Source organism: Solanum verrucosum, unplaced genomic scaffold (genome assembly GCF_900185275.1).
Source record: "Solanum verrucosum unplaced genomic scaffold, falcon-dt-bn FXZP01000051.1, whole genome shotgun sequence".
NCBI lineage: Eukaryota > Viridiplantae > Streptophyta > Magnoliopsida > Solanales > Solanaceae > Solanum > Solanum verrucosum.
Window position 1 is genome coordinate 605773 of NW_026020110.1, and position 25339 is coordinate 631111.

Sequence of the window (25339 nt, forward strand, 5' to 3'; positions counted from 1 at the left end):
ACATAACCCTCTGCTTTCAATTTTTCTTCTCATTTTATATCAGATATATATTACTGGAAGTTATTAGGAATATTATTAGAATGATACAATAATATTTGAATAATTAAATGTTTTACAACTTTTTAATTTATAATAGGGGTAAGATCGCAATCCAACTTTTAACTTTTAGGCTTTCTACTTTTAATAATAATAATATATATATGTTAATTTTCTTACTATATTTATTAGTCAGGTTGGTCTTAAACTTCTCTATTGTTTTACTACTCATGCTTGCTAGAAATTTGCACTTAGTGCCTTTTAATAGGCCTTGTTCTCTCAATAATTCATGGTACATAAGTCAAAATTCGCCTTTCTGAATAGTAGCTAGTTTAATAAACTCTACAGATTTTCTTTAAGTTGCGGTTCTTTCACAAGGAATAAAATATATTTCTTTTTCTTGTTATATTATTTTCTTGAATCTTTTTGTGTCGAACCGAATTGGCGTTCTCTATGATAGTTTAAGAAGCGACTTTCTTAAGAAAAAATATCAAGTTTTATTTTAAAATTGAGTCTTGTGAGTTGTGTCACACCTCTTGCAAGAGGGACCACCAAAAGTTATTAATTAATTGGCAAAAGAAGTTTTAAAAATGATTTTAAAAATGGGAAAAGTGAATTGAAAAGCACGTACATTCTTGATTTGGATTTATAATTTAAAAGCGGTATCTCCATTGTAGTTTGTCAAAAGTTATTCGATTTAATTGATTTTGGGACTAGTTTGAGATTTTATTGGATTATAATGACTTGTGCGGAAATGATTTGATTCATTCTTGTATGTGCATGTTATCTAGAACTTGCCCCAAAATGTATTTCAAGACGAAATTATAGATTTGACTTGGCTTGAAAGATGATCCTAGCCCCTTTATGAGAAGACACTCTATTCCAAAATTCTCATCCAATGACGTAATCTTAATCAACCCCATTGAGCCTAAATCGATTTTTTTGCCACCATGTTGCATACTTGAATCTTTGTAACCCTCTCTCTTGACACCCTCACGTCTCCCTATTTGCTAATGATTTATAATATAGGCTAAAAGCCTGTTTTTGGGGGAGAAAAAAAAAGGTTAATGAGTTGAAATGTAGGACAAAGCCTAATTTTTGGAGTTCATGTGCCAATGGAACAAAGAGATTTGAGCTAAAAGCATAGAGCACCATAAGCTTTAATTTGGAAGGAAAGTCCTGAAAAGATTCCATGAATGAAGAAAAACAAAAATGCGGGTGTTAGCTCAATGTATGTACATGCCTCAAATGAAAAGAAAAATGAAAGTTGAAATAATTGAACTTCTTAAAAAGGGAAAAATAAAGTAGAAGGCAAAATAAAAAATGTGAGTGGTATGCTCAAGTGAAAAATGGAAGCATTAGGGAGGCATCTTAGTCACTTGACCAAATGATACCTTACATTTTTTCCAAGCCAAAGCTAAACCCGCAAGTCCTTGAAGATTTATATTCTTTTCAATCTACATTAGTGGCGATCTACCTACAGGGCAAGCCTATGAGTCAATGTGTGTATACTTGAATTTATTTGTGAGAGTGAATGTTTTTGCATGATCTATAATCCCTTGAATTGATATTCTTAATTGTGTGGTGGGATTCTCTCTTATGTGAGTGGCATTGCATCCTTCATGTGAATTGTGATGTCTTGGTTTCAATTGAATTACATGAATATCATTCATGTTTTATTGTGCAGAAGTCGATATAACTACTCGTCCGAAACCTATAAAACCTCACATTCAATATTTCTACCTCAACTTGAATAAGGAGTACGAAAGTCAGAGAATTGTTTTTGTGGTTAGGAAACAAGGAGATGTAGAGGCTTATATCTAGTGGATTAGAAAATTGTTCAGCTAGATGGCCGTCCCCCACTCTCGTCCTGAGGCGCTAAGAGGCTTTTGTTTTTGGAACAAACAGCAGTGTTTTGTTGACGCTTCGAATCAAGCTTTTATTGCAACATGAAGAAATATTTGATAATCCTTCGAGGGCTGGTATGTCCTTTCAGTTCTGGTCTGGGGGATTTCTAGAGGTCTGGGTATAAAGGATTTTTTAAATCAAACAACACCCTGCTTATCAAATGATTGTAGAGATTCAATAAGGAACATCAGATTTCTTATGAAAGGAAGTGGTCCAGTATTTTCAAAAACATTTTTTGGGGCAAATCTTGGGTGAGTCTCGGGACGGGGTGTACAAAAAACATTCGCCCCTGGGCGCAAATTGAAGACGTAGATCCATAGAGCATAAGTTCTAGAATTTGGAGCGTAAGCTTCAAACATAAATCCTAAGCATAAAAAATGTACTCCCTATGCGTTTTTTGTTTTTTTAAACCTTTTTTTGCTATAAATCATTTTTTTAATTATTGGTGTGATGATATTTCTCAAATAGTAATTGTAATACTTTTATTTTTTTTTCTTAGCAATAAAATTATAAAGTTGAATATATATGAGACTACGCTTCGTAGATCCACAAGACTTACGCCCCATGACTCAGAGCTTACGTCTCACCCCGTACTGCATAAAACGTATCGCCTCACGCCATCCCCGCCTTTTAAAATACTGAAGTGGTCATAAGAAAATAAGGGCAAACAAACCATTGATGATTGATGTATTGATTATGGAACCTCAATGTGGATGAAGGAAGATCTGATCCGGTCCCTCATAGACTAGCAACGAAACCATATTTTGCTCTTTGTCAAAACTTTAAACCTCCTTTACCCAACAGTCAGTATTGATAAGGAAAAAAGTAGATGACCTCAACATAAGAAACAACTGTAAAGATCTTTTATCAAGAGAAACACACAAAGCCCTCCAATGCCAGTAAGACTGGCAGGGCAATATCATGGAAAGGACCTGTTGCTCTAGCCCACAAACAAGAAAATAATGGATACTCTATTATTCGTACCAAAATATCTTTGCAAATTCAACAGTTATGCTCTACCGGAATACTATATAAAACTAGCACACCTCTAGGTAGAGAGCGCCACCAGCACCAACGCCCTGATGCTTAATCATTAAAGACTGGCTGTCTGAAAATGTTGAAGCACAAAACAACCTGTCAAAATGGGAAATATGGGTTTCGTTGCTCTATGTGCACGTGATGCACCAAGTCTTCTTGGCTGTAATAGATCGGTGTCAACCCTGTTTTGGCAAAGACCTAAAATGTCTTTGCTTTGACAACAATTAAACCCCTCTCTGCAAACACTGACCAACTTTAAATTTCTTTTTAATCTTCAGTAGGTGATTTATAAAGTAAAGGGCATAACTGTAATACAATTTAAAATCCATCAACATGCCTCATCCCATAAAACTAACTCAGTTAGAATAACTTGATCATATCTGGATAATCCCATTTGACAATACAACATATCCAATGAAATTCCACAAGTGAGGTATGGGGATGGTAGAATGTACGAAGACATTATTACTACCTCATGGAGGTAGAGAAGCTGTTTCAAAAAGACCCTCAACTCAAGTGCAGCAAATCCAGATACAAAGAAGAAAAGAACAGTTAAGAAAATATTGCAAGTAACAAGGAACCAGTGTAAAGTCTACAAGAAAGGAGCAAAAACAAAGAACAAAATAGGACAATAATCAAGACACAATAAACAATAAACAATGATAAAAATTAAAAAAAAAAAAAAAAGAACTACAATAATACAACTAGTACAAATGTACAATGACAAACACCAACCAACCTAAGCAAGACAACACCACACTACCTACTAACCTTCTTCCCTAATATTGTGTCCTCCACACTTTCCTATCTAAGGTCATGTTCTCAGTAACCTAAAGCCTCTCCCCAATACTTCTTCCGCCTACCTCTACCTCTCCTCGTACCCTCTATAACAAACCTCTCGCACCTCCTCACCGGCTACATTTCCTCTTAACATATCCAAACCATCTCAGTCTTGCTTCCCTCATCTTGTCCACCACGGAGGCTACTTTACTTGAGCCCTCATAAAGTGAGTTTAGAATATAGATTAATTCATATGGTGTTTTGATGTCAAACTAGTTTACCTTCCTGGCAAAATAAACCCACTATACCCTTGTCACAACATACCTTGTGGCTCCCATTCTAGGTCTTCCTCATCCTTCTTTAGTAAATCTTTGCATTGTAATTTAGCTTATGACAAATCTTATTAAGTTCTACCAATTTCTAACTAAACTAAACCTGAATTCATACATCAAACTCGCTGCTATCCAATAGTCACACACAAAATAAGAGCTATCAGACTTCATCAATAATTCGCTCACAAACAACCAAATGCCTAATGGAATAGTTAAAAGCAGATACGGCCATACCTGAAACCAGTGCCACTAAAGCCTTAATAAGGAAACTTAACATCCAAACGACTGCATATCAAGTTCTTAGTCTGAGAATATATGAGATCAGCAAGCTAATAACAGCTATATATCAAGCAGTGAAAGAATAGACATTGTCAGAAAAGTGAGCCATGTCAGTCAACTTTTGAAGATGGAAATGAGATTACATCTCCATCGCAGCATCTATTATTCTCACAGTTGAGATTTCTCTCCCCCCACAAACGCTCTCCATTCCAAAAGAAAAGGGAGTGGCGCAAGGTTGGGGGGGGGGGGGGGGGACATCTAACAACACACAGTATGAACCAAAAAATTGTAATTAGCAAAAAAATATATCTAGGCTAGGAAACATCACTTTGATCGCCTGAAAAATGAACAAATGAAAGCAGAACGAAGAGACTAGAAAACAAAAGCAGTGACTGACTAGTGCAACCATTTGCAAGCAAAAATGAAAGCAGAACACATGAAACAACACAATATGAACCAAAAAACTGTAATTAGCAAAAAATATATCTAGGCTAGGAAACATCACATTTTGATCGCCTGAAAAATAAGCAATGAAAGCAGAACGAAGACACTAAAAAACAAAAGCAGTGACTGACTCGTGCAATCACTTGCAAGCAAAACTGGAAGCAGAACACATGAAACAACACAATATGAACCAAAAAACTGTAATTAGCAAAAAAAATATCTAGGCTAGGAAACATCACATTTTGATCGCCTGAAAAATAAACAAATGAAAGCAGAACGAAGAGACTAAAAAACAAAAGCAGTGACTGACTGGTGCAACCACTTGCAAGCAAAAGTGAAAGCAGAACACATGAAACAACACAATATGAACCAAAAAACTGTAATTAGCAAAAAATATATCTAGGCTAGGAAACATCACATTTTGATCGCCTGAAAAATAAACAAATGAAAGCAGAATGAAGAGACTAGAAAACAAAAGCAGTGACTGACTGGTGCAACCACTTGCAAGCAAAAAGGGTAAAAAATTGAGGTCAGGAGAGAAACTTTTAGCCATGTAGGTGAGTGCAGTCAAGAATGGTTAGTTAAGGGAGATGGGCAGATAAGCATTATCTCACCTAAAAGCCTTTTTCAACAATCCGTCACAAAGCTGGGAAAGTTATATATGAAGTTAGAGCCTCCCTTAAGAAGTATGTGTTCAAAGATGTCTGTCACAAATAGCATATATATTCCACAAACTGGATTTCTCTCTTTCCAAGCTAACTAACAGTGTGTTTTTCAGCTGAATGAGAGTTGTGACAGAATACAGGAGATGAAGCCTTTTTTTGTGATTGGAAATTTGTAACTGTCATAAGTAAACCAGCAAAAGAGAATGCTGGAAGCAATTACGACCAAAAGAGAATGTCATCACAAGAAAAATGATAAAGCTTTTCAATCTATGAACTGAATGAGATGAGGAACAACGACCATATAAGGGTACACAAATTATTCTACAACACAACCATCATTAAGCATGAGGAAGCCTCTTCTTTACAAGTTATATCAACTTTCCTTCAGAGGAGACGAATTAGAGTCTCCGGAGAAGAAGGCTAAAGCTGCAAAAGTGATTATCGATAAGACCGTTAACGCTAGAAGATGTAAGGTTTCTACAAGGAAATCCTTTATAGTACAGTTGGAAGCTAATAAAGCAGATACTATCTGAACCATGCTTTGGTGAATGACTTAACTCAAGTCTAAGATATGTGCTCTTATTTCATGTACTTCACTAGCAGGTCATTCTTTGTTTCATCAAATGATTCACCATTTTTCTTTTAGTTAAAATAATTCACTCTTCATTGTTTACAAAGTAATTCAAATTTCCAACTACACTTAAGAAAGATTTTTAAGCTCTATGCAAGTTAATACAAGAGAAAGATCCCATTTTGATAATGAATAAAAGGATCTAATTGCAGGAAGTGGAACTAAACACAGGTAAAACGAAGGTTAGAGAGGACATCTAGCGGTTGAAGTGCTACAGACGTATATATAGTCTAACCATTTTGCACACAAATAAATATACCAGATTCGAAAGGTAGTTTCCTTTATTTCTTTTAATTAAATACACATTGAATCTAAGAACAGACCAACTTCTTTCAAACTTATATACTTCATTTAGACACACTAGAACTTAGTTTAATCAATAAAAAGTACTTGTCATGTCATTCTCATTTGTATATCAACTATTACATTTCACAATAACTAACATACTAAAGGCAGAAGGAGGAGAAAAAATAAATCTAGCTGCAAAACTAATACCACTTGAATTATCCATGTAAGCGGCAAAAAGTAACGAAAAGGAAAGTAAGCAGTAAATAAAAGCTAAACATACATTAAAACCATTAAGGCTAAACTCACGAAAACCCTTTCCGCAGCTTCAGTATGGCATTGAACATTTTTCGCCTGGAACCAACAGCATTAATCCCCATATCCTTGAGATCCTCCAGAGTCAACATGGGTAAAACCTCATCATCAACCTCGTGTATCTCGAAAACAGGAGCATATCTCCCCAGACCCAAATCAACCAACCAGTCCCTTACTCCAATGCTCTTATCCCCAGAATTCATTTCGTTATGAACTCCTCCGTTGTTGAGGTCATCGTGTTGGTCTCTGCTCTCCGATACTCTAGTCCTAATTCCTCTCCGATCCCAATACTGAAGGCCCATATGTTCCATTGAGTTTATTGGACTGTGCTCTTTCACTGGGCTTTCTGAACCCTCAAGCTCGAATTCCCGAAACTCTTCGTTATCATTGTTATCTTCTCTGAAAAAGTTCTCTTCGTGAATTCCTCCGCCATTAGGCGTCTCGAACTTAGCTGACGAGGAATGCCAATTTGTCCTCACTCTCTTCGTGGGTTTCCTCGATTTAGACTTGCGATTTCCCAAATCAAGGTTATAATTGTTCTCCTCGATGTTGTTTTCGTCATAATTATCCCCGCCACCGTTAACGAGATTAGTTAGAGGACGGGTCTTTGATGTTTTAGCTGCCAGAGTGGGGTCCTTGTGGAAACGCCAGGTTTTAGGGCCTCGCCGGAAGTGAGTGTCGGAAGGTGAGTCGCCGATCTCGCCTAATCGAACACTTGGTCGGCGCTGTCGTTTCGGAGCCAAACTGGGGCCTAAATTATTGTTATTAACGTTGTTGGTTGGAAGGTTATCGGATGGGGGAGGTGGTGGAGCTATAGATGTCGGATTGGAGGTGGTGTCTGTAACGGCAGCAGAAGGGAGGGGAGCGGCGGTGATGGCGGCATCGGGCGGCTGTAGCTCGGCCATGGAAGCAAGTAGAGAGTAAAGAGGAGTGTGAGGGAGCGTGAGATAAGGCAAGTGATAAGGACGCGGTTGTAGTTTCTGTGTTCAAGTTGCAGCAGTCCGCTAAAGATGTTGATTATTTTTCTCTCCAAAAAAAGGTCTACCCGCGGCCTATATTAAGATGCGGAAATGTTTGGAGGCTGTAGGTGTACCATGGACCTACTTTAGGGCGAGCATGAACGGATATGATAAATTCAAGACTTTGATAAGGATAGTAGGAGAGAGTCGGAGGACTTCCCAATTATGATAGAGTTACATTATGACGTATGCTATTTGAGGATGACATAGTTTTGATTGACGAGACTTTGTGGTGAAGTCAACACTAAGGTGGATGTTTGTAGCTCTTAAGTACGAGTTATTGCCTCATTTTGATGCCAATTAAAGTATGCTAAAGTATGTGTTTTACGAGCTTCATCTACGATCCGTAAAAGAATTTACGAACCATAGATGGTCGTCATAAACCAACTTTAGAAAACTGGAGAATTTGGTCTGAGATTTTCGAGCCTAGTTAGGGGCCGTAAACCTTTTTACCATTTGTAGACTTGGTCATAGACTAAACTTCAGAAAGTTGGATTTGGGGCTTGAACAGGATGAATGGGTTTCATGGGTTGTAAAAGGTTTCACGGGTCGTAGAAAGGCCTCATAAACCAAAGTCTTGAAACCTAATAAACTCAGATTTTCCCTAACTTTTACGGACGACTAGTATGGGTCGTAGGACCTTTCCTGAGTTGTAGATCGGTTTGCACATAGAGACTTCATAAACCAGAAAATGTTCTCTATTTTCTACGGATCCTTTCACGGTCCGTAGATTGTTCTATGATCCGTAGATGACTTCCGACAGCTTTTAATGATGGTCATTTGGTCTTTTTCTATTCTTTTAATTCATATGCTACGTTGTTTTGGACTATTCTAAGTGAAATTATGGGGTTACTTGCGACCCTAACCTCTCATTCTCTCTTAACTCTCCCTAAATCAATGTCTTCTCTCTCAAGGCAAGAACTAGGTTCCAAGCTTCAAGTCTTCATTCCAAGAATCAAGTCAAGGTTTCTACTCTGGGTATGTGAGATTTCATCAATCGATATCCCTTTACCCATTCAGTCCCAAGAAAACCATAATTTCTCAAGTTTATAATTTCTACATACTTAGGATTTCTAGGATCTTCATGGGTTCTTGATGAATTTTAGATCTTCTTCATGATTGGTCGTCAGTTGCATGATTTTAATTATAATTTCATGTTTTCAATGGTATTATTCATGCATCCATAGCATACAAGTGCTTTCAGATTTAGAATTATGTTATTTCATATGCATATCTCATATTATCAGACCATCATGATTTCAAATAAAGTATCTTTTTAAATTATTTGCCAGTTATCATGATTCATTAGCTACTCAATATTTATCGGTTATCAGTATGATTCATTATGTTTAGATTATTGTTATTTACAGTTTATATGCATATTTCAATGAGAGCTATACTTAGCACCGCATGGCTTTAGGGATGAAGGATATTGGTCAGCATCCATGAACCTTTAGTAGCTTCCTAAATCCAAGAATTGTGTGCCTCCGTAGGATTGTTCATTACAGACATTAGCTTAGTGGACCCACATTAGCTTAGATCAGGTCCCTTACCTTGGCAAGTATTGGACACTCTCTTTTTGGTGTGGGTTAGTACAGTGAACTCTATGTAGTAGCTCACATGGTTTATGTCAGTTTTAGTGTCTCCCACATTCAGACTTTCAGTTATTGCATGCCCTTGGCAAGTATTGTACACCTTCTTTGGAATAAACAAGACGCATGAAGAAGAAGTAATACAATATTAGTAGCCATTGGTGTTGTTGGCAATAACAAATGAAATTATTATTATAGTGTATATTCTATACATAGAGGTATCAATCTTAGGGTGTGAATTTGAGTAATCTTTGTGGGTTCCTTTTGTATTACAACCCCTAATTTGGTCTGGCAGAGCCGTAGGAATATCTACTGTCATGATCCAAAGTACACTCTAGACGTGACATGTCGTATAAGACCCCGAGAGGCCCTACACAAGTCACTTGACATACATAAAACACAATATAATAGAGAAAAGTAGAAAATTGCATATTATGAAAGAGTTTGACATAAAAGCAGAAGTATACTCGTAGTCTTGACAAGTCAATCTAATACATCAAAGAGTGGTGGGGATGTAACACGTACACCACGTACAACATCTAAAAACTAAAACATATAAAAGCAAAGTAAAGGTGACATGGTCCTCGAGAAATGACAACTCACAAAATTTTCACGATCAAGCACTCAATCACTAGCCACGAGCGGGAGGAAAAAAAGCGTTGGAACCTACATTATGAGACAATGTAGGCACAAGTATGCATTAGTACTCCATGTACTAAGTATGAGGGATATGCATAAGAACGTAAAGCATAATCATAAGGGAATATAAAGGAAAACATGATATGCATGACCAAGCTAAAACATAGTAAAACCTTTAAAGAAGAATTGAAAATCATGTGGTCATTGCATCTTAAAACATAATTAAAGCTTCATAAAAATTTTGAAGGTAACTTAGTTCATTTTGTGGGATAATTATCATTAACCGACATAGACCACTTGATCTATAACGTAGAATCTAGTGTCTTTCTCCCACATCGAAAAGAGATGTCTTTACTTGCCAAGGTAGGGACCTTAAACTTCTAGCTTAGGTGGATCCACTAGCTATGTCTTTCTAAGACAAGTTTTATGGGGACACATAGTTAGGGGTAAGGAGATTGCTTCTAGAAACTCGATATTTACTAACGGGAGATCCTCCATCTCAATATCCTCCCGGTGCTACGTAAAAATTCCAATGAAATAGTCATATTAATAAACATATCATCATACATGGAAAATCACAATTAAGTTACTAATTCAAGCTTAAATCATCATATAGTAGCTCCTTAAATAATAAATCATGCATGTGTGAGAAAACTTTTCACCAATCATGATTTCTTAATATGTGAGAAAATCTTTCACAATTTTCAATGATGATTATCTTAAAAACAACCTCAGTTCATAAAACATTCTTTTTCATAAATTATGCATAGCTATTATAAATCATTACTCATAATCATAGTTTTCTTCAAAAATTCATATCTTCATCAATCCATAGTGAAAATCATGAATAATGCAAGGGTCCGTATGAAATCAATTGGAAAACATGTAATTGAATCAAATTATTCATAAGAAGACTAAAATCAAACTATTGAATCATAGAAATTGATACCCATAGAGAATTGGATGAAATCCTAGCCAATTTTGATGAAATTGAATTGGAAACTTGGAGATCTTTTGGGACCCAATAAATTAATGGAATCCATTTGTGAATTCCCATATAACTTGATGATCAAAGTCCAAAAACAACGGAGGGAGAAGGAGACTTTAATCTTCAACCCTAGATTCCTTCCTTGGACTTAAGAGAGAACTGGGGGAGATTTGGATATTTGAGAGAATGAGAGGGCTTTGGGTAGATTTAGGGATTAAGTAGTTATATGACTTAAGTTAAGATCGAAATAGCATAGTATAGGTATTAAATACATAGGAAAATATCCAAATTGTAATACCTAAGAAACTGGGAAAGAAAAGGACTTCATGTTTTGGCTAATGGTTGTGTCCTACTAAACCAGTATGCAGTTCGTAGATGAAACTTGTAAGAATGACCTTTAGTTCTTGGAAATTTTATGTTTCTGATGTTTTACCTATGAGTGAATAGGACGAGGCGTAGGATGTTTGATTGTCACGACCCAGGGGTACACCTTAGATGTAACATGGCGTATAGGACTCCGAGAGGCCCCATACAAGCCACTTAGCATTCATAATATAAGAAATAGAACATACTAAATAAAGACAACATTTCAAGTCCATTAGTTTTCATAAAAGTAAAGCGGAAGTCTAAAACACATTGTCTCATCATAGTCATCTAATACAATAGAATGAAATTGGGCCTAGCCCATACATCATGTCCAAAACTGAAAATATGAAAGAAACTGAAATCAATGAGAATCCATCCTCGAAGCATGAGGACTCACCAAATCTCAAAAATCAACCTCTAACCACGAAACTAAAAAACCTGAATATCGGACCCTACAGTTGGAAAAATGTAGGCAAGAGTATGCGTTAGTACAAAAATGCACTAAGTATGATAGACATGCATAATAACATTTAAAACATGCTAAAAAGGGACATTTTCATGAGTAAGAAATGATCAAGCTAAAACATGCATCTTGAGAGTTCAGAAATCATAAGTCATAAAACTATGATTAATGCAAGTGAACATCATGTGAAAACATATTTACGATACTTCCTTGAAGCAACCTTGGTTCATTATTAATGTGGAAATTGAGCCTTAACCGACATAGAGACCATGTGAGTTATAACATGATCCCCCGGTGTCTCCCACACCGGAAAAGGTTATCCTACTTGCCAAGGTAGAACCATGGGTTTAGCTAAAGTGGATCCGCTAGCTAATGTCTCTTGAGACAATCATCGTCTATCTTAAGACGATTATCCTATGGTGGCACATAGGTAAGGGATAAGGAGATTGCTACTAGAAAACCCAACCTCAACACGGAAGAGCTTCATTCTCAATATCCCCTTGGTGCTAAGCATAAATCCCACGGAGTAGTTATTAAGTCTTGACTTATATCATGATCCATGGAAAGGTACCCTAGGATAACCAATCCAAGTTAAGTTTCATTAGGATAGATCCTTAGACTATGCGTGAGAAAACCTTTCACCGTCCATGAACTTTTCATAATAGCTTTTAAGGCCCACATTCACTCACTTCATGATAGAGATGCCCTACTACTAGTAGAAATAGTTTTAAAATCGTGGCCTATAATCATTGATGGCATATCTGGATACCATACTAATTAAGACCTAATTTAGGAAAATAGCCCGAAAAGCATTGAAGGCAAATCTAGATGTCATTTATGTCATGTGGCCAAACTTCATAGAACATATAGACACTCTCATCTATAAGCTTTCTTGAGTCATAAACATACTTTCATGATCATGCATTATTTTCAATAATTCATATGCTTCATCATCTTTTCAAAGTCAAAGCATCTTCAAATTCATTAACATCTATTTCATAAAGAGAAGACATGCATATTTTCATAAATTCATCTTTAATAATTCAAAACCCACATCACATCATCATAATTGGAAAACTTGGGGATTACATGGGTTCATGGGAGAATCATCATAAAACCATAGTATTTCATCAATTCATGCATAAGAAATCATAATTCAATCATTTAAATCAATATTTAAGAGAACCCATGGTAATTGAAGAAAACCCTAACTCAATTGGGGAATTCTAACATTGAAAATAGGAGAATTTGGGAACTCCATGAATGGAAGGAATCCATGGACGAAAACTATCATATCTTACTATCAAAGACCAAAGCAATTGAAGAATGGAAGGCTTGATCTTGAACCCTAGCATGAATATTCTTCTTCTTCTTCTTCAAGTATCTAGAGAGAGAATTATTTGGGAGGAAGAAATCCAATTACTTTTGGTGAATTTAAGAGAATGGCTTGAATGAATAGAATTTGGGGTCAAAATCACTTATATAGGGGTCCTAGGCTTGGGTAAACGACGTAGTATCGAATTAAAATAATCTGAATTTTTTTTTAAGACCTTAACTTAAAAACTGAAGACTCACATGCTGGAGCTCGCCAAAGGCCACTCCGCGACTCGCCTAGAGTTACAGAATGTAGGACATCAGGGATCAAGCCAAAAGGCAAGGAGGTTCCACTTGGCGGATCTCCAAGTCGACTAAGAAGTGAATATTTTCCCTTCTCTGAATTCGAGGTGTTACATTGATGGATCGTAGAACTAATCAGTAGGGTTGATTCAGAGAAATTGATTGAGATCTTTGTTTATGGTAAGGGTTTGATGGGTCGTGGTTGGTTCTATGGGTCCTAGGGAGGTCTCGTAGAACTGATCTTTTTGATGGGTCGTGGTTGGTTTTACGGGTCATAGGGTGGTCTCGTAGAACTAATCTTGACTTAGTAAAATTTTGGACTTAAACTTGTTGCAACATCTCGCAGATTGAAATAACTAGGAAGAAGCTAATAATTGGAAATAGTCATTTTTGGAAAGAATGAAAATCTGGAAATTTTGCTAAGCTAGAATAAGTTGAATTTTGGTCAACTTCAAATGGACATAGCTTCTAGCTCACGATGAGTTAGGTGTACTTCCAGATATGGTAGGAAAGCTCTTGGAATGATCTTTCCAATTTCGAGTTCGTATGAGTGAGTATACCCTTTGGAAGTTGGGCTGTTGGAATTAGGAAAGTCCAATCTGAATTTTTAAAAGGTAGTTTGGTCTTTTTCTTACCCAATTATTTTATTTCGTTTTTGGTAATTAAGTTAGGGTCTAATCAGAATTAGATCAGTTAACGCTTTTACCAAAATACACTAACGCTTGGAGAAAAGAGAAAAGAAGAGGAGAAAGGAGAAGAGAAGCAAGATCGTCAAGATCGTCAAGTTTAACTTGTGAATTTCGTCGGAGGTGATCCCTACAAGGTATGCGAGATCACATAGCGTTGGGTTAGTTCACCCACGCGCCTAACTTGATTCAATTTCAGCAAAGTATATTGATTTGAAAGTAAATCCTTAAATTATTGATGTAGTTCGTTTGAATCCTTGTGGGTTGTGTTATTGGAGTTTTCTTGAGATTAATTCACATTTTTAGTTGTGTTTTCGAATGGAATTTGATGTTATTTGAGGGTATGAGTCTAAGTGTTTGAGGAAAGAACCCATGGAATTTAGAGGGACTAGAAAAAACAAAGAAGAAAATTTCGTCGGGCAAATCTGGGGAGTGCCTTTGCATCGCGGACCTGCTCCCCAGATTCGAGAAAAATCATTTCGCGTCATTGAGCGGTCACGAACCGTTCTGCCTCAAAAGTTGTTTTCAAATAAAAAATTTAAATACATCTCTGCGTCACGGACCTACCCTCAGACATTGAATTGTTGATTTTTTTCTCATGTTTAGCTATCTAAAATAATTCCTAAACATCATGAGATCTTTCCTATTACAAATCACAATCCTTGCATCCATAATTCAATTCAAGGAAGTAAATAGTCAAGTTAGAAAGTTAAGAAACAAGTCAAGAGAAGTTCTTTAAAGTTTTCAAAAGTCTTTCTCAAACGTTTTAACTTTGTTCTAAGACTTAAGTTTTAAGTAAAGCAAAGAGTAAAGATTTGAAGTTCATTTCTTCAAAGAAGTATATGGGGACTATGTATTCCCAAAGAGTTTAAAATGTTTTTACATTTGAGCAAGAAAGGGAACATCGATTCCAAGAGAGCTTTTAAACTAAGTTTTGAGTAATTATCTCAAATCAAAGAAAGAAGTTTGTTTTAAAAACATATGAGCTAAGTATATTTTGGGAGTAGTATTGAGCATCGATATGGGGATGCCAGTCATAGTAACTCAAGTCTCCATAAACCATGTAGCCATCATGGGTAGTAAAAGATCATACTTTTTAGATGACTCCTTAAGATGCTTTTAGCATAAGCTAGTGGATCCACTAAGTTAAGTAGTTCTATATGACGGCAAAGTATAGGACAGTTCTGGCAGCGTGGGCAAGACATTGTATCACCACTTAGGCTCATAATGGTGGTTGTCGGTTAGAGAATCTCCCACAGAAACTATATTACTTTATTATATGAGTAAAATTGAGTTTGTTATTGCATTTACTTTTACGAACTGAGTTGTTTCTACTATTTTTACAAGCTTTCTATGTATTGCATATGCTTTATTGCTTTATTGCTTTATATTGAGTTAAGTTATTCAGGAGTTGAGTAAAGCCAAGGTAAGTGTTCCTTTCTGATTCTTTCAAGCGTAAGTTATATTTAGCATTCCAACTCGCATACTCGTACATTCAATGTACTGATGCCAATTGGTCTGCATCTTATTATGATGCAGACGCAAGTAACCAAGATCAGCATCCAGTGCCTCGTTGATCCAGTTTGAGCACTCAGAGTCTTGTGGTGAGCCTTCTTGCTTCTGGAGGACCCCTTTATTGCTTTCAGTTTTATTATTAGTTCATTAAGATGTCGTGGGCCTGTCCCGACATCCATCTTAGTTATTGAGAGGCTTCATAAACAGACAGTCAGTTAGTTAAATTCATTTGTCACTACTTTATTATTGGCTTATGTTTTTAAGACTTGAGGTTCCCATTTTGGCTAAGTTTGAATGTTTATTTAAAGACATTCTAAGTTATTTTCACAAGTTCTTTTTTAGATTATTTCTTGTGTTTAAGTCTTCCGCTGAGTAAGTAAGCAAGGCCAAGGGTTCTCTTGGGGCCAATAATGGTTCTCGAGTGCCAGCCACGTCCAGAGTGTAGGCTAGGGGCATGACAAACTTGGTATCAAAGCACAAAGTTCAAGAGTCCTAGGGAGTTGATGAAATCGTGTCTGTAGAGTCCTAGTGGTCGGTATGAAGCGCGCCACATCTATAATTAGGAGGCTACAACACTTAGGAAAAATTTCTCACTTCTTTCACACTCATTTCATGCGTTAGAGTTTGATCTCTAAAATGTTTCTTCTAATTCCTACTTGCGCATGTTTTCAGATAATCATTCCTCCATGAAGAGCAGTTAGAGGTCATCCTGCTAGACGTAATGTTAAGGAACAAGAGTTACCAAATGCACCTGAAGTGCAACCTCAAGGAGAAGTTACCAATGTTGAGTTACGTTAGGCTATCCGAATATTGAGCAAAGTTGTGACCAACAAAGCTGGGCAACAAAGAGGAGCTAGACAGGAAGTGGCTGATACTTCTAGGATTCGAGAGTTCTTGAGGATAAATCCTCCAAGTTTCACGATTTCGAGTATTACCGAGGATCCGAAGAATTTCATTGAGGAACTGAAGAAGGTATTTGAGGTCGTGCATATTGCCAATACCGAGCGAGTTGAACTAGTTGTATATCAACTGAAGAATGTTGCTAGGACTTGGTTTGATCAGTGGAAATAGGGTAGAGATAAGGATGCACCACCTGCGAGTTGGGCATATTTTGAGAAGGTTTTCTTGGGGCATTTCTTTCCCTGAGAATTGAAAGAGGCTAAGGTACCGGAATTTCTTACTCTTAATCAGGATTCCTTAAGTGTTCATGAATATGGGTTGAAGTTCACCCAACTATCCCGTTATGCTTCGGAGATGGTTGAGGACATGAGGAGTAGAATGAGTCTATTTGTTGCTGGGTTGTCCCGTCTATCAAGCAAAGAGGGCAGAGCAGCTATGTTAATTGGGGACATAGATATATCAAGGTTGATGTTCTATGTGGAGTAGGTTGAGGAAGAGAAGCTGAGGGATAGGGAGGAATTCAGGAACAAGAAGGCTTAGACGGGAAATGAATCTGGGCAGCAGAAAGGTAATGTGAATCGTTCGTCCTTTCGGCAGAAGCAAAAAAGACCTGCTCCATCATCTGCTAATGCACCTGCACCCAGAAACAAAGGCGAGTATAATGGTCAGAATTCGCAGAACTTTAGAGCTAGACATGCATAGTCTCAAGGTAGTGTGGCACAAGGAGGTAACTGGGCATCTGCATGTGCTAGGTGTGGTAGAATCCACCCAGGTAAGTGTCATGATGGCCAGTCAGGTTGTTTCAAGTGTGGGAAAGAGGGTCACTTCATGAAAGAGTGTCCTAAGAACAAACAAGGTAGTGGAAGTCAAGGCAATAGAGCCCAATCTTCATCATTTTCTCCACCAGACATGGCTGCACCTAGAGGAGCTACTTCCGGTACTAGCGGAGGAGCAAACTGCCTTTATGCGATCACTAATCACCAAAAGCAAGAGATCTCTCTAGATGTTGTCACTGCTATGATCCAAGTCTTTGACTTTACCGTTTATGCTTTGCAATACCTAGGAGAGAGTTTATCTTTTGTAACTCCATATGTTGCTATGAATTTTGATGTTATCCCTGAGCAACTTAGTGAACCATTCAGTGTTTATACACATGTTGGTGAGTCTATTCTAGCAGAGAGAGTCTATCGTGATTGTCTCATTTTCGTTAATCACAAGAGTATCATGACTGATTTAATTGAGTTAGACATGGTAGATTTTGATGTCATTCTTGGTATGGACTGGTTTCATGCCTGTTATGCCTCAATTGATTGTAGAACTCGAGTTGTCAAGTTTGAGTTTCCAAATGAGCTAGTCTTAGAGTGGAAAAATAGTTCAGCAGTGCCTAAGGGTCGTTTCATTTCGTACCTTAAGGCAAATAAGTTGGTTTCTAAAGGGTGTGTCTATCACTTAGTCCGAGTTAATGACTCTAGTGTTGAGATACCTCATATTCAGTCAGTTGCAGTAGTAAAAGAGTTTCCAAAAGTCTTTCCAGATGATCTACCCGGAGTCCCTCCTAAGAGAGAGATAGACTTTGGTATAGATGTTCTTCAAGATACTCGTCCTATATCTATTCCGCCATATAGAATGGCACCAGCAAAGTTGAAAGAGCTTAAAGAGCAGTTGAAATATCTTTTAGAGAAAGGTTTCATTCGACCAAGTGTCTCACCTTGGGGCGCTCCGGTCTTGTTAGTGAGAAAGAAAGATGGTTCCCTTAGGATGTGTATAGATAACCGCCAGTTGAACAAGGTTACCATTAAGATAAGTATCCTCTTTCGAGAATTGATGATCTTTTCGATCAACTTTAGGGTGCTTCTTGTTTTTGTAAGATAGACCTCAGATCTGGCTACCATCAGTTGAAAGTAAGGTAATGTGATATTCCAAAGACAACATTCAGGACCCGTTATGGTCATTATGAGTTTCTGGTCATGTCGTTTGGTTTAACTAATGCACATGCAGTGTTCATGGACCTTATGAATAGAGTCTTCAAACCTTATTTAGATATGTTTGTTTTCATCTTCATTGATGACATACAAATATATTCAAGGAATGAAGAAGATCATGCTAGCCATCTCAGAATAGTTCTTCAGACTTTGAAAGATAAGGAGTTGTATGCTAAGTTCTCAAAATGTGAGTTTTGGCTTGAGTCTGTGGCATTCTTGGGCCACATAGTTTCTGGTGATGGAATTAGAAGTTTATACTCAAAAGATAGATGCAGTGTAGAATTGGCCAAGACCCACATCTCCAACTGATATTAGGAGTTTCTTGGGTTTGGCTGGATACTATAGAAGGTTCGTAGAGGGGTTCTCGTCTATTTCGTTCACTTTGACCAAGTTAACTTAGAAGAGAGTAAAATTTCAATGGCCTGAAGCTTATGAGAAAAACTTTTAGGAATTAAAAAAAAGGTTGACTATTGCACTAGTGTTGACCTTACCGGAGGGTACTCAAGGTTTTGTGGTGTATTGTGTTGCATATAGAGTTTTTTTGGGTTGTGTATTAATGCAGAACTGTAAATGTTACGCACCAAGCTACACCCAAGACGCAGACACGGGACATAGGATCACAAGTGATCCCAAGCTAACCCTGCTGGCATGACATGAGCATACTAATGATAATAATAACTGATGCGGAAGCTAAATCATAAATAAAACTGATCTAATGGGGAAAACCCATAAACTATAACTGAGATAAATAAAAACTGATGAGTTTAATACAAAGAAGATATTAACTCAATACTAAGCTAAATCTAACTATGTCTGAAAATAGCCTCTAACTGACTAGAAATGCTAGGACAGACCCCAACTAAGTCTAGCAATATTGAAACTAAAGGACTGAAAATACTAAACGGAAACTCATAACTATTGTCCTCAGAGAATGAGGACTCACCACTGATTCTGCTGAACAGGAGATTGGGAACCGATCTAAGTGTAATCTGGATGCTGAGAACCTGAACCTACATCACGAGAAGATGAAGCACAGAGTATGCATCAATACTTGAAAGGTACTGAGCATGCAGGATAGAATAAAGCTGAAATAACATATAACTGAACAAAGCAAATAAGCAATGATAGAATTTGAACATGATATAGATAATAAATAATGAGCTAACTGAATGCAATGACCAATTTATAGCATGCTGAGATTGAATACTGAATATACTGATACATGGTCAATGCAATAGAATCTGATTGAACTGTGGGAGCTACTAATAATCGATAATAAAACCACAAGAGCTAAATGTGGAGTCCGATGTATACACCACATCAAGAGGACCCAATACACTCGGCCAAAGGTGTAGAGGCATGCTGGCATGATCACTAAAATAACGCCCACAGAGAGGACTTACAACCTACGTGGCTAGTAGTTCTGGGACTGTTTGGGTACGTTGAACCCAGTCCAACTCGATATTATGCTACTCCCAATGGATTGAGTAATTTACACGTTATGACTGAATTTCTATAAGTTACTGGATAGCTCAAACTGAACATGCAAACTGAGGATGCAACAATTAAACTGAAATTGATGCATTAATAATTAATGCATGTATAACTGAATAACTGAAATATCTGACCTAGCATGTGTAATTCAAGAACTAAAGAAATACATAGCTAGGGTTTTGGAATTCATGCAATAAACTGAATATTAACAAATTAATCTGATATGGATCATTCTAATAGCTAACAACCCAACAATTCTAACATTCAAGAAACCATAGGTCTAGTCATAATAAGGGAATCAAGAAACTAACTGAAAACTAGAGACCTAATGGGTGAAAGGAACCCACTAGTGAAATCCCACATACCTGGTGACGAATTCCACGAAGAAATCTTTCGATTTTGGGGATGGAACTGGAGTAAACTTGATGCGTTCTTGAACTTAGGGTAGGTCGCCTCTTTCTCTCCTTTCGCTTCTAATTTTCTAAGTTTTGAATAAAGATCTGACTTGGGTAAGTTCTAGTTATGTTTCTAGGCTTAAACTGACTAAAACCATGAAATTTAGGATTAAAACGACGTAGTTTAAGTGTCCAACGAATAAGGAAAAGACTGAAATAACCCTGACTTAAACTGCAGACGGACTGACCACGGCCACCTTCACGGACCGTGAAAGGGACCACGAATCGTGAAGTCGGTCGTGGTCTGGACTTGGTGACTATTAGTTGAGGGTCTGAGTCCACGAGCCCTACCACGGCCCATGTGAAGGGCCACGGACCGTGAAAATGTATGTGGTCTCCACTTAGGCTGTGGTCTGGAGGGACTGGCTAGGGGGATTACTGGTAAGGCTCAACGGGCTCCCCCACGAGCCGTGTGAAGGACTACAGACCATGAAGGTCCTCGTGGTCCTTACTTAGGCGTGGAGGTCTAAGGGGCTAGCTAGGGAGGTTCACTGCTTCGACTCTACAAGCGCCACCACGGCCCATCATCAAGACCACGGACTGTGAAGGTGCTCGTGGTATGATGTCTGGGCCTGGTGACTTCCAAGTCAAGGCCACGGGCAGGTCTACGGACCGTGGACCCTATCACGGTTCATGAACCCTGTCGTGGTTCACTGCTGCAAGTATATTTCTGGAAAAAAAAATTGTGTCTGCTTTTTGAGGTGTTACAATATCTCCCCCTTGGGATCATTTGTCCTCGAATGAAGACTAAATTAGCTTAAATAGAGGGAATGAGTTGCAACCCTACCACTAAACACTGAAGGTTGATTTCTGACTGAACTGACTTCCAAAAACATGCAAATACGCTAAAAATGCAAGTACAGACTGAAGAAACAAAATACTAAGACTGAATTAGCGCATGAATGACTGAAAAACTGAAGAGGAACTATTACCTCAAGTTGGAATGGAATCGGAAGGAAAGAGGTGAGGATACTTGGACTTCATGGTTGCTTCTGCTTCACAAGTAGCTCCCTCTACGGACTGACTCATCCAGAAATCATTGACTGAAGCGACTTCTTTATTTCTCAACCTTCGAACTTGACGATCAAGGATTTCAACTGGTACATCTTCATAAGTGAGACTATCCTTCACAACCACACTCTCTAATGGCACTACAGATGCTGGATCACACCCACACACTTCTTCAATAGTGAAATGTGGAAGACTGGATGCACTGTTGCCAAATCAGCTGGCATCTCTAACTGATAAGCCACTTTACCAATCCTTTTCGAGATCCGGTAAGGGACTACATATCTAGGACTGAGCTTCCCTTTCTTGCCAAACCTCATCACCCCCTTCATAGGTGACACCTTCAGGAAAACCCAATCATCAACTTGGAACTCTAGTTCCATTCTCCTTACATCTGCGTAAGACTTCTGGAGACTTTGGGTTATCTTAAGTCTGTCTCTAATTAGTTGCACTTTCTCCATAGCATAATGGATTGAATCTGGCCCTATCAAGGCTGCTTCACCTACTTCAAACCAGCCCACAGGAGATCTACATCTACGCCCATACAATGCCTCATAAGGGGCCATCTGAATGCTGGAATAGTAACTATTGTTGTAGGCAAACTCAATAAGAGGAAGGTGATCATCCCAACTACCCTTGAAGTCGATCACACAAGATCTCAACATGTCTTCTAAGGTCTGAATGGTACGCTCTGCCTGACCATCCGTCTGTGGATGAAATGTTGTGCCAAGGTTAACCTGAGCACCAAGACCCTTCTGAAATGACTTCCAAAAATGAGAGGTAAATTGAGGACCTCTATCTGAGATGATAGACAAAGGAACCACATGCAACCTCACAATCTCATTAATGTAAAGCTTGGCATAATCCTCCGCTAAATTTGTAGTCTGACCGTCAAAAAGCGAGAAGACTTAGTAACTTTATCAACAATCACCCAAATGGAGTCATGATGTTTGCGAGTACGAGGTAAACATGTGATGAAGTCCATGTTGATCACTTCCCACTTCCAATTAGGAATGTCAATCTCTTTAGTCATACCTCCTAGTTTTTGATGTTCTACCTTAACTTGCTGGCAATTGGGGCACTTAGCCACAAAATCTGCTATATCTCTTTTCATACCATTCCACCAATAGACTTCCCGGAGATCGTGGTACATCTTAGTGGCACCTGGATGAATAGAATATCTGGAGTTATGGGCCTCTGCAAGAATATGTTGTCTCAACTAACCCACATTAGGAACACATAATCGACCCTAGTAGCGAAACACACTATCTCCCCCTTGGGAGAAAACCTCAACTCTCTGTTGGTGGACTACACCCTTGAATTCAAGTAATATCGGATCATTGTCTTGCTTTTCCTTAACTTCCACTACCAAAGAAGATTATGCTCCATTCTGAACCGTTACACCACCATCTGATATGCTCATAAGACGAACTCCTAGGCGAGCAAATCTATGAACATCCCTTGCTAGCTCCTTTCTTTCTTCCTCAACATGTGCTACACTACCCATGGATAATCTTCTAAGAGCATCTGCTACTACATTTTCCTTACCTGGATGGTAATGCACGCTCATATTATAATCTTTAAGGAACTCAAGCCACCTTCTCTGGCAAAGATTCAACTCTTTCTGGGTGAATACATACTGGAAGCTCTTATGGTCTATGAAAACATCTACATGAACACCATACAAGTAGTGTCTCCAAATCTTGAGTGCAAACACCACTGTTGCAAGCTCGAGGTCATGAGTCGGGTAATTCTTCTCATGTACCTTAAGTTGTCTAGAAGCATAAGTTATAACCTTACATCGCTGCATCAACACACAACCTAGGCCAACTTTGGATGCATCACAATAGATCACATAACCATCTGAACCCTCTGGTAGAGTCAAGACAGGAGTTGTAGTCAAACTAATTTTCAATTCTGCGAAGCTTTTCTCACAATCATCTGACCATCGAAACTTGACCATCTTTTAAGTCAACCTAGTCAATGGTGAGGCTATGGATGAAAATCCTTCCACGAACCTTCTGTAATAACCCGCTAGACCCAAGAAACTTTGATATCTATAGCAGAGGTAAGTCTGGGCCATTGTTTCACTGCTTCTATCTTCTGGGAATCTACTCGAATTCCTTCACTAGACACAATATGCCCAAGAAAAGCAACTTATTGTAACCAAAACTTGCACTTGTTAAATTTTGCAAATAACTGGCGATTTTTGAGGTTTTGCAGAACAACTCTCAAATGACTCGCATGTTCTTCCTCATTCCTAGAGTAAATGAGGATATCATCAATAAAGATGATAACGAACAAGTCCAAGTACTGCTTGAACACTCTGTTCATCAAACCCATGAAAGTTGCAAGAGCATGGTTAGTCCAAATGACATGACTACAAATTCATTATGACCATACCGAGTTCTGAAGGCTGTCTTCGGAATGTCACTATCTCTGACTTTAACCTGATGATAACCTGATCTGAGGTCTATCTTTGAGAAATGACTAGCACCTTAAAGTTGATCAAACAAGTCATCAATCATGGGGATACGGTACCTATTCTTGATTGTGACCTTGTTCAACTGCTTATAGTCAATGCACATTCTGAGAGAACCATCTTTCTTCTTTACGAACAACACTGGTGCACCACATGGCAAAATACTAGGTCTGATGAAGCCCTTATCTAGAAGGTCTTTCAACTTCTCTTTCAATTCCTTTAGCTCAGCTGGAGCCATTCTACAAGGAGGAATAGAGATAGAGTGGGTATCTGGAATGAGATCAATTCCAAAGTCAATTTCCCTATCGGGAGGGACTCAAGGAAGATCTTCTGGAAACACTTTTGGAAACTCATTAACCACTGGAACTGACTCAAGAGTTAGGGTTTCAGAGCTTGAATCCTTAACCCGAACTAGATGATAGAGATAACCCTTAAAGATCATCTTTCTGGCCTTAAGGTAAGACATGAATTGACCCATAGGCGCTAAGCTACTACGTTTCATTCTAAGATTGGTTCATTTGGAAACTGAAAACGAACAATCCTAGTTTACAATCGACTAAGGCATAACTGGAATGTAACCAATCCATGCTTAGAATGACATCGAAGTCTACCATTTCTAACTCTACAAGATTTGTTGAGGTTACTTTCTGAAAGACTATGACAGGGCAATATTTGTATTCCCGTCTAGCTATAACTGGGTCACCGACTGGAGTAGAGACTGAGAAAGGTTCTGGGAGAGTTTCTGGACTAACACTGAATTGGACTGCTATATAAGGAGTTACAAAAGACAAAGTAGCCCCTGGATCTAACAAAGCATAAACATCAAGATCAAAGACTCGTAACGTACCAGTGGACTACATTAGGAGAATCTTCCTGATCCTAGCGAGCCTGAAGTGCATAGAGCCTGTTTTGGTGTTGTCCGCCACCTGTACCAGAAAAGTTACCATGCTGAGTTGTGCGACTTGTTGGTGCTGCTGAAGTTGTAGACTGGGCTCGATTAGCATTGCCTCTTAGACCCTGTTTAGAAGGACAATCCCTCAACCTGTAAACAGACTGACCACTCCGAAAACATCTTTATTTTCCTGCAAGACACTAGCCCGGATAGTTCTTACCACACTTAGGGAAAGTTGGGTAGGTTTTGGTGCCTGAAATACTACCTTGAGACTTAGAACCTGATGCTCCACCCTTCTGATTATTCCAGAACTTGGAGGATGGGACACTGGATGATGAAGGTGCTGGAGTCGAAGACTTCTGCTGAAACTGTGAGCGATTTCCACCACCTGATTTCTATTGAGAATAGTCATAGTTGCATGTCCTAGCTTTCTTGCGCTCCTTACCCTGTTCACTAATATTATCACCTTCAACCTGCTAAGCATGAGTCATGAGCCTAGAGATGTTCATATTTTCAAGTAACATGGCA

The 25339-nt window shown here is 38.2% G+C and overlaps 1 protein-coding gene and 1 pseudogene across 1 annotated transcript; both read right to left on the reverse strand.

Annotated features, from left to right (window-relative positions):
- LOC125825348 (uncharacterized) overlaps positions 1 to 25339 on the reverse strand; it is a 142437-nt pseudogene that overhangs the window by 92953 nt on the left and 24145 nt on the right.
- Positions 6374 to 7681, reverse strand: LOC125825383 (uncharacterized). The gene has a single exon (XM_049504730.1). It carries the CDS (start codon positions 7616 to 7618, stop codon positions 6704 to 6706), a length of 915 nt encoding a protein of 304 aa, XP_049360687.1. The 5' UTR covers positions 7619 to 7681; the 3' UTR covers positions 6374 to 6703.